This window comes from Clinocottus analis, unplaced genomic scaffold, assembly GCF_023055335.1.
Source record: "Clinocottus analis isolate CAN_PGR_092001 unplaced genomic scaffold, fCliAna1.0.p SCAF_10, whole genome shotgun sequence".
Lineage (NCBI taxonomy): Eukaryota > Metazoa > Chordata > Actinopteri > Perciformes > Cottidae > Clinocottus > Clinocottus analis.
This window is the reverse complement of record NW_027175821.1, coordinates 5,807,266-5,820,051: the sequence shown is the minus strand read 5'-3', so window position 1 is coordinate 5,820,051 and position 12,786 is coordinate 5,807,266. Positions and strand designations below refer to the sequence as shown.

At 43.9% G+C, this 12,786-nt stretch overlaps 2 protein-coding genes across 3 annotated transcripts in view; both read left to right on the top strand.

The window, feature by feature from the left end:
* The window catches only part of ppp2r2ba (protein phosphatase 2, regulatory subunit B, beta a), a 38,138-nt gene extending 29,755 nt beyond the window's left edge, over nucleotides 1-8,383 (top strand). For both annotated transcript variants that reach the window (XM_068584213.1, XM_068584221.1), the window contains exons 5-10: nucleotides 1,965-2,142; nucleotides 2,296-2,460; nucleotides 4,722-4,891; nucleotides 5,447-5,538; nucleotides 5,637-5,760; nucleotides 6,423-8,383. In XM_068584213.1, coding sequence (XP_068440314.1) covers nucleotides 1,965-2,142; nucleotides 2,296-2,460; nucleotides 4,722-4,891; nucleotides 5,447-5,538; nucleotides 5,637-5,760; nucleotides 6,423-6,578 — 885 coding nt within the window. In that variant the 3' untranslated portion in view covers nucleotides 6,579-8,383. The remainder of the gene's footprint in view (nucleotides 1-1,964; nucleotides 2,143-2,295; nucleotides 2,461-4,721; nucleotides 4,892-5,446; nucleotides 5,539-5,636; nucleotides 5,761-6,422) is intronic.
* A 920-nt stretch (nucleotides 8,384-9,303) lies between these two features.
* On the top strand, nucleotides 9,304-10,605 carry gpr151 (G protein-coupled receptor 151). The gene has a single exon (XM_068595913.1). The coding sequence runs from the start codon at nucleotides 9,304-9,306 to the stop codon at nucleotides 10,603-10,605; it is 1,302 nt and encodes a 433-aa protein (XP_068452014.1).
* The last annotated feature ends 2,181 nt before the right edge of the window (nucleotides 10,606-12,786 follow it).

Genomic DNA, 12,786 nt, shown 5'->3' with positions numbered 1-12,786 from the left:
AAAGAGAAACTTTGTTAGCGTACCTTAGCATTAAAAACAGGGAAACAGCTGGCCTCGCCACACCTGGTAGGCGAATGTTGTTAGTCTTTATGCTAAGCTAAGCTTACTGGCTGCCATCATGAATTTTATGACTAACACCTGATTCTCTGACTGCAACATGTCAAAATGCTGTCTGTGACAAAGGTCTATCATCCGTTTGCACATTCAATAGTCCAATTAAGTACAACTCAGATTAAACAAAAATGTAGACTTCACTCATTATGCTATGGTAGCCTTTAATCCGACAAGAACTTCTTAGCAAGGCATTCGCTCTGACTGCACCGTATCTGTCAAAGCTTACACCTAAATTTCCTTGTAATACATGCTCGCTTTCAACACTGAGAAATGACACTCACGCCAGCAAACACACATTCGTTGGACAATTTTAAAGTTACACTGGCAGAAGAAAGTGAGACTGAGTGATCGATATGTTCACTGAGGTGAAGACCATGAAGGGATCATCCTCTCTGCCTCCCCCCCCCCTCCAGACTTCTTTCAGTCTTATCACTCGACTACCTCTTTAATTTTCACACAAAGCAGGCAGGCACGTAGGACTGACTGAGTGTGTGTCTGTGTGTGTGTGTGTGTGTGTCTGCCATAGTAGATTAGTGCTGTGTTCAGCGTGTCTGTCCCTCTTTGTCTCGCTGGCCAGGGGATCATAGCAACCTGGAGGACAGGCCGGGACTGTGGCAATCCTGTTTAGAGGCTGTAAAATCTGCACATGGGGGGAGAAGGGGCGGAGGAAAGGGAAGAGCTGCGCAAAAATCATTTTAAAATGTAGCCGGAAGAACAAACAATGAAAACTCTTTGTTTGCATCATGTGATTCAGTACCTCCTTAAAACACAAATGATTGTTGCTTTTTTTTTTATCCAATTGCTGCTTTAAAAGAGGAAAGTGTTGTCAAATGATGTTGTGAATAGATCTCTAGTGAGTATTTGTCACTTTGTAAAGCAGAATTATAATATTTGGCTTTACATTTTGTGAGAAGGAGGATTTATGAGGTAATTTCGAATGTGCAGGAGCCAGCTGAACGGTGTAACTGTCAGTGTTGGGGGTTATGGGTTAATACGATCTGTGTCTCTCTGGACGGCCAGTGAAAGACATGGAAATGAAGTGACACCCATGGAGATACAGCAGCCTGCTGGGCTGCCATGTCTTTCTGTCAGTGCCAGCAACGGACGAGAGAAAAAGCGAAGAAGCAGTCGATTTGTTCTCCTCTCTCGCTCCCCTCCCTTCTCTCTTTGTCTGTGTTTTATCTGGCCAACGGGGGGCTGCATGCAGACTGGGGCTGGGTGGCTTTGAAGCCCGAGCAGCACTGTGTACGTGTGTGTATTAGTGTGCGAGTGTGAGTGTGCGCTCGTCTTAATTCAGCAGAGTTCAGTTATCATTCCTCAGCAGGGCCTAGCGATGCCCTCGGGCCATCTCTCTTTTCACCTCCTTCGCTTTCTCTGTTTTCTTGCTTTCTCTTACACGCAAACAAGAGGCTTCTTCGGCACTTTCATGAGACAGAGCAAGTGGGAGGGAGGGATGGAGAAAGAGAGGGAGGGAGGCAGGTGTGATCTCCCGAGTAGCCGTGTGGCAAACAGATATTCACAGTCTGATTGAACCAGCTCATCAAACAGCCTCTGAGCCCCTCAGTCACTGTCTCTGTTTCATTAAGATTTGTGGAGTAAATGTCATGTGAATCCCTGGAGTCATCTGTTTGTGGTTGACACACACGCACATGCACACGCACACACACACACACTCACACATTTGCACATCTGCAGATGAATATATGAAAAGGCCTCGAGGAAACTAGCCTCCATGTACGAAAGATACTGAAACAGTGTTCCAAAAAAAATCATCAAAGCTTCTTAAGATGAATTCATTGCATATTCTTCTGTGTTTCCTCCCTACCTAACTGACCTGTCTTCTCCACTAGGTGCCTGTGCTGCAGCCTATGGACTTGATGGTTGAGGCTACAGCCAGGCGAGTATTCAGCAATGCTCACACTTACCACATCAACTCCATCTCCGTCAACTCCGACCTTCAGACGTACATCTCCACCGACGACCTCAGGGTGAACCTGTGGAACTTGGAGATCACAGATCGCAGCTTCAGTATCCTCTTACTCGTGAAATATTGGTGTAAGAACTGAAAATGTGGGAAAATCTGTCTGTACAGAAAGCAGCTTTCGGTGTTTTACAGGGTTGGCAAAATGCTCATAGTAGCTGTCTTAAAGTCGTAATTGTTCCTTAGTGCCGGTCTCTCAGACATTGTGGACATCAAGCCAGCCAACATGGAGGAGCTGACGGAGGTGATCACCTCAGCAGAGTTTCATCCCCACCAGTGTCACACCTTTGCCTACAGCAGCAGCAAGGGCTCCATACGCCTCTGTGACATGAGAGAGGCCGCGCTCTGCGACAAACACAGCAAATGTGAGTACAAGTGGAGTGCATCATGGGGAAAAAAGAAAGATCAAATACTTAATGATTTTCTTGAAAAATATTGTGAAAATATTGTGTTTTTAAAAAAATTTTGTTGCCTTATTGTGTTTTTTTTTCTTTGTCTCGCCACCAAATAATGATCAACTCAAGCGTTGGCCTGATTATTGGACATTTTTTTTCTTCTTTTTCAAATTTTTTTTTTAAAAATATTCATTTAACTGTTATATGTTCTGTATCACCTAAATGTTGCTATAAAAGCCTCCTCTCGACGAAGCTTCTGCATAGAATATCTCTAACCAGGATAAATAGTTGAACTGTATTGAATTAAACTACAGACTCCCTTTAATTTATTTTAATAACGGTTACATGTCGTCTAAAAGACATTTAAGTCCGCCTTCTGAAACCCACTGTGTGTCATTTGAGTTTCATTGTATTCTTTTGTACTTCTTTTAATTGCCATCAAATTCTCTCGAGCAACACGAATAACGTGACCTCAGTGACGCTGAGTAGTAGTATTATAAGTATGATGAGCTCTTAACATAATGGGAGGGTGTGAACAGAAGACATCGCTGCAGGTTCATCGAGACTTACAGACTCATATTTAACGCCGTGGTTCCCCGATTGCAAATCCACACTCGTCTCAGCTCTACCTTTGTGTGGCTCAATATGCCAGGATTGATAACCCATCGATAATTCTCGCTGTCTGTTTCAAACAATGAATGGCCTTTTCTGAAGCTCAGCATCATGTGCATACGCTTTGCTCAAACGAATAATGAATACATTGACATTTTCTCCGGAAAATCAATGGCTTAAGAGCAATCGCATTAGTCGCTCGTGGACACACCTTGTTGTTCGATAACGTCAGTCACGTCCTGAGACATATTGATGCGTTCACTGGACCGTGAGTGAACGCGGCCTGTTGAATCTCACATGAGGCCAAATTAGTATAGAAGTATTGTTTAGAATTTGGTGTTTATTTTAAGTTGTGGTATTACCAGCTGTTTTCATATCGACATGTACGTGCCATTAGGTGCTCGCAGTGCACGCGCGCACACACACACACACACACACACACACACACACACACACACACACACACACGGAGCAGGCAGGTGCTCTCATTAGCCTCAGGACACGGTCTGCTGATACCGACCTACTGTCTCACTGCGGGAACGCTGTTTGGCTCAGAGCGATGTATTATGGCGTCCCTCCCACGCATACACTCAAAAACACAGCTTCCCTTGACGCACACACACACACACACACACACACACACACACACACACGACTTCCTGAACCGTCCACATGAAATACACAAAAAATATCACATCCCCTCCTATACCTGTAAACCTTTGAGGCTGCTGGTATCAGTCAGTGTTAGATGGAGAATGGATGGCGGGATACGGGAGGATTGCCAAAGCGCTGAGCCCCCAGTACAAAAAGAGAGGGACCATGCCAACTCCCCAGAGACCCTATTAGACACCCCTGGAGTGGGACAGGAGGGAGGGCAGGGACACACACACATGCATATATACATACACATATTGTACACACCCACTTATACACAAACACTCATTCACTGACACACACACACAAATCCAGCGGGGCCCAAACGGGCCCAGCACTTTGACATTGATTTGTTTTTCTTATCCCTCCCTCATCCCCCCCATTTTTTCATCTCTCCCGCTGCATCCCTTGTTAGGCTCCCCATTGACACATCACAGAGCCATTCTCCAGGCCTCAGCTGAGGACGAGGGGAGGGGTACGGGAGAATGGTGGGGGCATATTTAGAGCGATGGAGAGGAGAGCAGCGAGAGAGGGAGGAAGGAGGTGGGGTGCGGAGGAGCAGGAACAATAACTTGACAGCTAACGATGGAATGCCTGGCTCTTATCCCCAGCGTGTTGGCCTGCACACAGATCAGCAGCTGCCAGAATCAATATGAATCATAACCAATATTTACCCAGCATGCTGACCCACAACTCTCTCCCTAAACACACAGAGAAATAATACCGGGAAGAGATGCAGCTGCTGCAGCAAACCCCACATCCAGGCATTGTTGTGGCTGGTATTGTTCGCTAATGACGGCCCCCACCACCCAAACACTATCAGCTTTGTTTTTTCTCGCTGATTAAAGAGACATGCGGGAGGGGGAAAAAAAAAGCACATTTATTTCAAGCAACGACCTCCCGCGGTGCAAAAGGTGTTTACTCTGTCAGAAGATAACTACCATTTGTTTGTTTTTCTCCCGTAGACTTTGAAGAGCCAGAGGATCCCTCCACTCGCTCCTTTTTCTCTGAAATCATCTCGTCCATCTCTGACGTGAAGTTCAGCCACAACGGGCGCTACCTGATGACAAGAGACTACCTCACTGTCAAGGTGTGGGACCTTCAAATGGAGAACAAACCACTCGAGACATACCAGGTAAGCCTTCGTCTTGCTTTAATGTGCCTGTTGGACAGTTTGAAGGCTCCAAAGATAATCCTAAATAAAGGCGAGGCCCAGATCAAATCAAAACGTATTGATTTTAGAGTAATCACTCAACATAACCCTGTTTCACTGTCACCCTGCCAATCTGTAACCGTGTCATTTTCTGCAATTACCCCGGGAGGGCTTATTGAGCCGACTGTCCGTAAAAAGACAGATAGCGGCGGTGCTGATGCAACCTGAAGGGCGAAACCTCCCACTGTGTGGTCGCTGGGGTCAGATCCACTCAGTCTGATCAGGGGACGCCATCTTAGGGCAGGTCATGATTGATAAGGCTATCAGCTGGGCTCAAGGGATTCTCTGTCCAATTCTACCTGCTGCCTAGCATATTAGCGTGGGTCACCAGGTCTGGGAGGATTATTGAAACTAGAGCATATGGCAGTGCAGCTTAAGGTTACGGTTGTTCACGTAAAGGCGATGCGACGAACTATGGGTGCTGGGAAAGTGTGATCGTGATCGACCAACCACTTCAGGTTCCGATTTATTTTGCAGGTGCATGACTATTTACGTGGCAAACTCTGTTCTCTGTATGAGAATGACTGCATCTTCGACAAGTTTGAGTGTGTCTGGAACGGCTCAGACAGGTGAGATGTATTTCTTATCCATCCATCCGTCCAACGATCCATCCATTCATGCATCCAACTATCTCAATAACCCTCCGCTCTCCTCTGCTCCTCCTCAGCGTCATCATGACCGGCTCCTATAACAATTTCTTCCGAATGTTCGACCGGAACACTAAACGGGACGTCACACTGGAGGCGTCCAGGGAGAACAGCAAACCCAGAGCCATTCTGAAGCCTCGCAAGGTACAGAGCTGCTTTTCAAAGACATGTGGATTTGTTCTTTATTGCCGGGGCCTCCACTTGGCTTCCAACTTTGTGTTGTTTAGATATTCTGATCTCTGTGAATCTTCATAGACAAGCTACAGTATCATTATGATTATATCCAATCCTATCCTATCAAATACTGCCTTATCAGTCACAAAGTGTGATTGCAACAAGCCAGAACTGTAAAAGATGTGATTACTGGCAGGAATAGGACAAATAACAAATAAAATCCTTTTTTTTTAGGTTTAATTACTCTACTCAAAAAGAGTTGGATTCATCAAACTCTCTTGTTCTTTTTACATTGTTTCTTTTACAACTAGCTGCTGAACATAGCGACGCCTTTAGCAGCTAAAGAGACAAATAAGGGTTTGAGACCAAAACAGAGCTTAAACTCCAAATGAATGCCAATGTTGCTCTGTGTCCTGGATGTGTAAGGCAACTGTTTGCAAAAGTATTTGCTTCATGAGGTTATATTTATGAGTTATAAGGTTTGTATCAGTGTTGTTTTTCACGGCGCGTTCTAGTGCCCTCAGGTGGGCAAAAATAAAGAAATACCGCTTTAAAATCTTTGTGATTTTATGTGTTGAAAACGGTGCAAACTCATATCCTCATGCCTCTCTGTCTCTACTGTTATCCTCCAGGTGTGTGTGGGTGGGAAGCGTCGTAAGGATGAGATCAGTGTAGACAGCCTGGACTTCAGCAAGAAGATCCTTCACACGACATGGCACCCGCATGAGAACATCATCGCAGTAGCGGCCACCAACAACCTCTACATCTTCCAAGACAAGGTCAACTAAAGAGCAATCTGCCCCCTGCTGACCCCCTGCCGGGTTGGAGAAAGAGGGATGGAGCCCTTACAAACATCCTTCTCCTCTCTCTATGCCTTGTTGCTGCCGATCTTGAATTTTGCCGCTCTGCTGAAGAACAGCAGAGATAATTATCCAGTGACTGAAATTCGGTTCGGTGTGAATTTTGCGTAGTGGGGGAAATTGATGCAACCTGGATCGAGCGTGAGGGGAAAACGTTTCCCCCGAAATCCGAGAATGGACTTTCATTCTTCAATTTGACTTTTTATTTAATTTATTTAGCCATGAGGACACCTGGAGGAGTGAAGAGAGGAAGAGCATTGCTGCATGAATGACATGATGTAGCAGCCCTGCGGACCCTGGAGAAAGGGGTTGGATGCGGGCACACTGAACATTAAGTAGAGCACACTGACAGAAACCTAGCTTACATGACGGTGGCTCCTTGTCATGTAGCAACAGTGCCCCCTCTCTTTCAACCTGCTCATGCTGCAGTGCATGTGATCAACCCTGCGGCCACGTTTCGGACAGTGGATGAAACCTGCTGCAGAATTCCTACTGAAGAGGAAGAGACTGTTAATGTCTGACCCCAGAAACTGAGTTGTCTCTGCCTGTGACACAACACGGTCAGTCTTTCAAGTACCAATTCTGTGTCTCCCCGAGTGAGACTGCTGTCGTCTGTAATGTAAATGAAGCCCTTCCAGGCCGTGTCAATGGTTTTATTTAATGCTGTTGTTTTATTGAGTCCTTCGCTCGGTCAATGAGTCTGTCTAGAAGCTGTGGTGCCTTCTTTTGGTATGTGGGGGTTTGATGTAATGGGAGTGGGATGTGAGGGAGGGAGGGTGGGGGACGAGAAACAAAAGCAGGAGAGTGAATGTTTCAAATGAAATGTTAACTGAGGATTTTTTTCTTTTCTTTTTTTTTCTCTCTTTCTCTAAAAAGAAAAAAAAAATGCTCCACTGAGATCCTAAGTGGAAAAAAAAAGTGCTTGAAGCGATGTAACCATGATTACATTATGGCACCGGCTTATGAGTTATCAGAAGGAGGACGCTGTGATATGTACAAAGTAATTGTTGCTCTTATCACATTGCAGTCAGTCTGATGTCAGTTTGCAAGAGACACGACAAAGCCACAGTACATTTTGTTTTGCAAAATCCCCATTGGAAAAACACTCACATCACATGTTTACCTTATTTGGATTTGGATTGTACCGAAAATGATGGCGGAACCGTAAATTATTCATGTCAAAATATTTAGAGCAACCTAATGCTAACAGGCGTAGCTCTTTTTGTATTTATTTGATCTAACTGTGATGAAACTGACAGCCTGCATATAGATGTTTAGCATACAGATCATTTGAGGCAATATGCTAATAAAATACTTGGCGTAGTCCACAAGAAGCCAGATAAAAAATGTTTGATTTAAGATTGCTGCGGTGTCTGTCCACGTTCCTCTTCATGTTGACGATGGGTAAGGTGAAACAGTAACAGGTTCGTATTTCAGCTCTCGGCTCTTGTCCATTTGGAGATCCTCATTCGTCTCAGATTTGTTTTAAGAGCCAACTCCCACAAAGAAAAGCAGTCAAAGGTCTAATTGAACTCTGTGAAATCAGGGAATTATTAAATGTGATTCCTTTAAACGATAATGTCTTCTAAACAACCTCCTTTGTGACACTTCTAATTGAAAAAACAACAACTTTTATAGCTCAGAATGTATTGAAATGCAATTAATTACCATGCAGTCTTTATGCTTACTGGACTTTCTTTGAATAAAAAAAGAATAAAGATGTGCAAGTTGAAAGCCTGCATTGTTTGACTTCATGTGTTAATGTCGCTGACTCAAAATTTAAAGTACGTCAAATGATTCTTCGCTGCTTGTGGTACAACGGCGCCCTCTTATGGATGAAGAGTAACACATCTGAAGGCAGTCTGGCTGATCCAAAAAAAGGAGAAACACTTTTCATCAACTGTTAGTGGTTGACTTCAAATGAATAGTCACTGTCACAATTGGCTTAACCTCCTTTTCTTATTGATTTATTCATAGTATGCTACTTTACCATCATAAGAACATAAATCCAGCTTCCAAATGCATGATCCTGACATATCTAGCAGCTCATATAACTCCATCCGTCTGGATTACTGTTGGATCCTTCAGATGATATATTTCACATACTGAAACAAATTTGGAAATACCTTTGCTATCATAACCAAAAGTCTATTTCATCAGCAGTTAAGCATTAGTATCTCATAACTAATAATAAAAATGCCATGTAATGATGACTAATTCACAAACATTCACACACATTAGAAATCCAATACATTCGGCTGCTGTACGGTGCACACTATGCAGAGTTTTTCTAATTGGCCCCGAGAGGCTGTAGTCGACGCACAGTTAGTCAGCTGGGGACAGCAGCTGTCAATCAAACAGCGTCTTTATAACCAGCCGCAGAAGCTGCATCATTGTGTCTCAGGATAAACCAGGGGACAGACAGGAGCTCTGCTGTGAATATTGATTGTCAATCAATACCTTCTCTGATACGATTACTGTAACAGGTTTAGATTCAGATTGGTAGTATTGCTCTACGTATCAAATCTCGCTTTTGAGCACTTCAATTTTGGGAAATCCTTTACTGCAAACCGTTTTTCGTCCTCTACTGGCTGCCTTTGACTGTTCCTGTTATTTCTTCTCATATTAGCTGGCTATCTTTTTTTTGGAAAAGATGGATAAGTTGAGTGGGAACAATGCGACCGTGGTGAACACCTCCATAGACAAGTGGCCATTCGATGAACGAGGCTCACAGCAGCACCTGGAGCCTGGGGAGCTGAGGGTCCTGGTGCCGGCTATTCTAGGAGTCCTCTGTGTCTTGGGTGTGGCTTGCAATCTCACTGCCATGGTCATCTTGTTCTCCAGCTCTCATAGGGGCAAACTGTCCCTCATCAACTCTCTCATCTTCAACCTGATGTTTGCTGACGGACTGGTGCTGTTGTTCACGGTGCCCTTCAGAGCTGCCTCCTACTCCAAAGCCAGCTGGAATCTGGGCTGGGTGGTCTGCAAGACGGCCGACTGGTTCCTCCAGTCCTGCATGGCAGCGAAGAGCTTCACATTGGCTGTCATGGCCAAAGCCTGCTACCGATATGTGTCCAACCCCAATAAGCAGGTGAGCGTCCAACTGGGTTCCACCCTGGTGGTGTTCTTCTTCCTCTGGCTGTCTGCGTGCTCAGTCACCATCCCTCACTGGCTGTTTGCCTCGCTGCAGAGAGAAATCCGCGGGCTGGTTTGCATGCTGATGGTTCCTGCTGAAGCCCGGCACTTTATGGCCGTGTACATCAAAGCCTACCCCCTGGGGGTCTATTGTGCACCGCTCATCTTTGCCCTGGTGTATTTCTTGAGAGCTTACAGCCAGTGCCAGCGGCGCTCCAGTAAGACTCAGAACCTGCGCACACAGATCAGATCCAAGAAGATCACCATGATGTTGTTCAGCCTGACCGTGGCCATGGCTATTCTCTGGCTTCCGCAATGGGTGGTGTGGGTTTGGGAGCGTCACATGGCAGAGAAGGAAACGGAGGGAGGTCAGCCCCTCATCTCCTCTCTTCCCCCTCTGCTCACCCTCTCTGCTCAGCTGCTCACCTTCTCTCTCTCCCTGGTGAACCCTCTCATCGTCCTCTCCCTCTCCGAGGAGTTCAGAGAGGGCTACAGGGGTCTGTGGAGACGGCTCACCCTGCGCAAACAGCCACCACCAAAGCCGAAACCCGGACCTCACACCCCTACATCTCTCCAGTCGCCTTGCCCCAGACCAGAGACTTCTGGCCAGCATGGTGGCGAGAAGAGCCCTCAGTCCAGCAGGGAGGACCAGCCGGAGCCGGAGCAAGGAGGAGAGAGAGATGTAGACAGGGTGAGCCTCAAAGATGGGATTGTTTTGCCTGATGTGGAGCAGTTCTGGCACGAGAGGGAGTCTGAATTGCACACAGAGGAAAATGATCCCGTGCCGTGGGAGCACCAGAACAAAGAGGGGGGGAAATAAACCACCTTCCCGTTGATCTTTAATACACTCCTCAGACAACAGCAGCTTCATCACCAGACCTCGAGTTAAGAATTGAGGCTTCTGCCGAGTGCTGCGGCGTAAATCATTTGTATTCTGTCACCTGTGTTTATATTGTTCAAAGGTAAGACGTGGAAAGCCAGAGTGGGCGATAAATAGAGCAGTGCCATCTGTATATATGATAAACATGATATGATATTGTCTTTAAATTGTGTTTTTACTGTTTAACTTGGAATAACTAGATGGATGGTTGTAAATTGAAGGCTCTGGGAAGGATGGCAATGTGAATTAAAGCCACAGTATATATATATATATATATATATATATATATATATATATATATATATATATATATATATATATATATATATATATATATATATATATTTTCAGTCGTGTGTGAAATTACAGATTTACTGAATTACTCTGACAACTTTAATTTAAGTTGTTGTTGTTGTTGTTGGTGTGAAATCCACTGGAAAAAATCTTAAATTTGTATCTTAATTGGAGGTAGATGTTCACACCTATATGTAATTTGCATTTGTGTGCAATCATTGTTTACTCATACTCTTTAAGAGTTGTTGATGATGAGGTAGAGTCTGTGTTTCCTGTCCTCGTTTTGTAAGAAAGATCGTTTTGTATTCATTGTGCATCACTGACGAGTGTTTACAATAAAGACTATTCTGTCAATGTTGCCTGTGTGTTATGTAATTCTTCTGTGGTGTCAAAAGTGATATATTGCTCGTGAAATATAAAAAAAAATTACAGATTTACTTTATCTGTGTTCAGTTCAGACAGGAAAGTTCTTATAATTGTTTCAATCAATGGCACACACACACACACACACACACACACACACACACACACACACACACACACACACACACACCAGTACAGTAGAGTCTTAATGAGATGGAATCTCCTGCTGACATCAGGTCATTAAATATATTTTCATAAGGGCATCCATGACAATTGCCACGGGTTTTAATTAGAGGTAAACCGCTTTTGCCTGAACTCAGACAGTCGTGTCAGTGAGCTTACCTCTGTGGGAGTCTCATAAGGAATTCTCTATGCATTGATCTGAATATGCATTTTAGGTCCAAACCTCACAATTAAAAGGGATCATCAGCATGCGTGAGCTGATCTGGGATCGATTTGTCTGTCTGATGCAACAACAACCTGTCTTTGATGAACAATGAAGCCAGATGTAATTGCTAATACTTTTCAATCTAATCAAAGAGATATACTCCAAATCTTGACATGATGTAAAATAAAATAAAAACAGTATACTGCTAGTGTAAGAAAATGTAGAAGTAAAAATCTGAAGATAGGTGTCCCGAAGTTATCTTATACCTATTTTTCTTCCCTCCCCTGCCTTATGACATTTTCCTTTCATTAATCATTTATGTTGACCTTTTATTGCCAGAGGCAAGAACCTCAATCAGAGCAACACTTAACTGTATAACTCAGCATCAATCCCTCGGGTTGTGACCCGGCCATAAACACTGAAGGCAAAAAAAAAAGATGCTCTCATTCATGGACAGCAGTTTTAACCTTTCCTGTTAAAACTGTTCCCTAGTGAAATTATTAAAGGTTATTGTACCGGAATAACACCTAAACAGTAACTGTTAACATTATTGATACTATCTTTAAATACACTATGTGACCACTAAATACAGCCGGTACTGTTTGACACCGAAAGCATTTACTCTGTTAAATGAGCCAGTACATCTGTAGTTGTGGGATTTTATCCAATTTAAGTGGTAAGGCCTGAAGCTCCTATGCACTGGTGAACTGCAGCAATCCAGGGCGTCCCATATTTAAGGCATTAAAAGCAGCCTCAGTGATTTCACTGGGTTTGCCTCATTAAACCAGCAACAGTGGACAAGCACTTGACTGACAAATCCTTTGCCTTTTTCACACATCTCTCACAGTATGAAACACACAGGTCAAAATGATCACATTCCCAGCCAGCATGTCCATGTGGTATAAATTTGGATCGCTTTAGTATTTTTCATGTGTCAAATACACCTTTGTGGCCAAAAATGCTTCATTCACTTCAAAAAAAAAAAGCTTAGGTTATGGTTTAGGGTTAGAATTATACACACATTGTATTATTTATAATTAAAAGTTATAGCTATTTTATAATTTCATTGTTTTTCA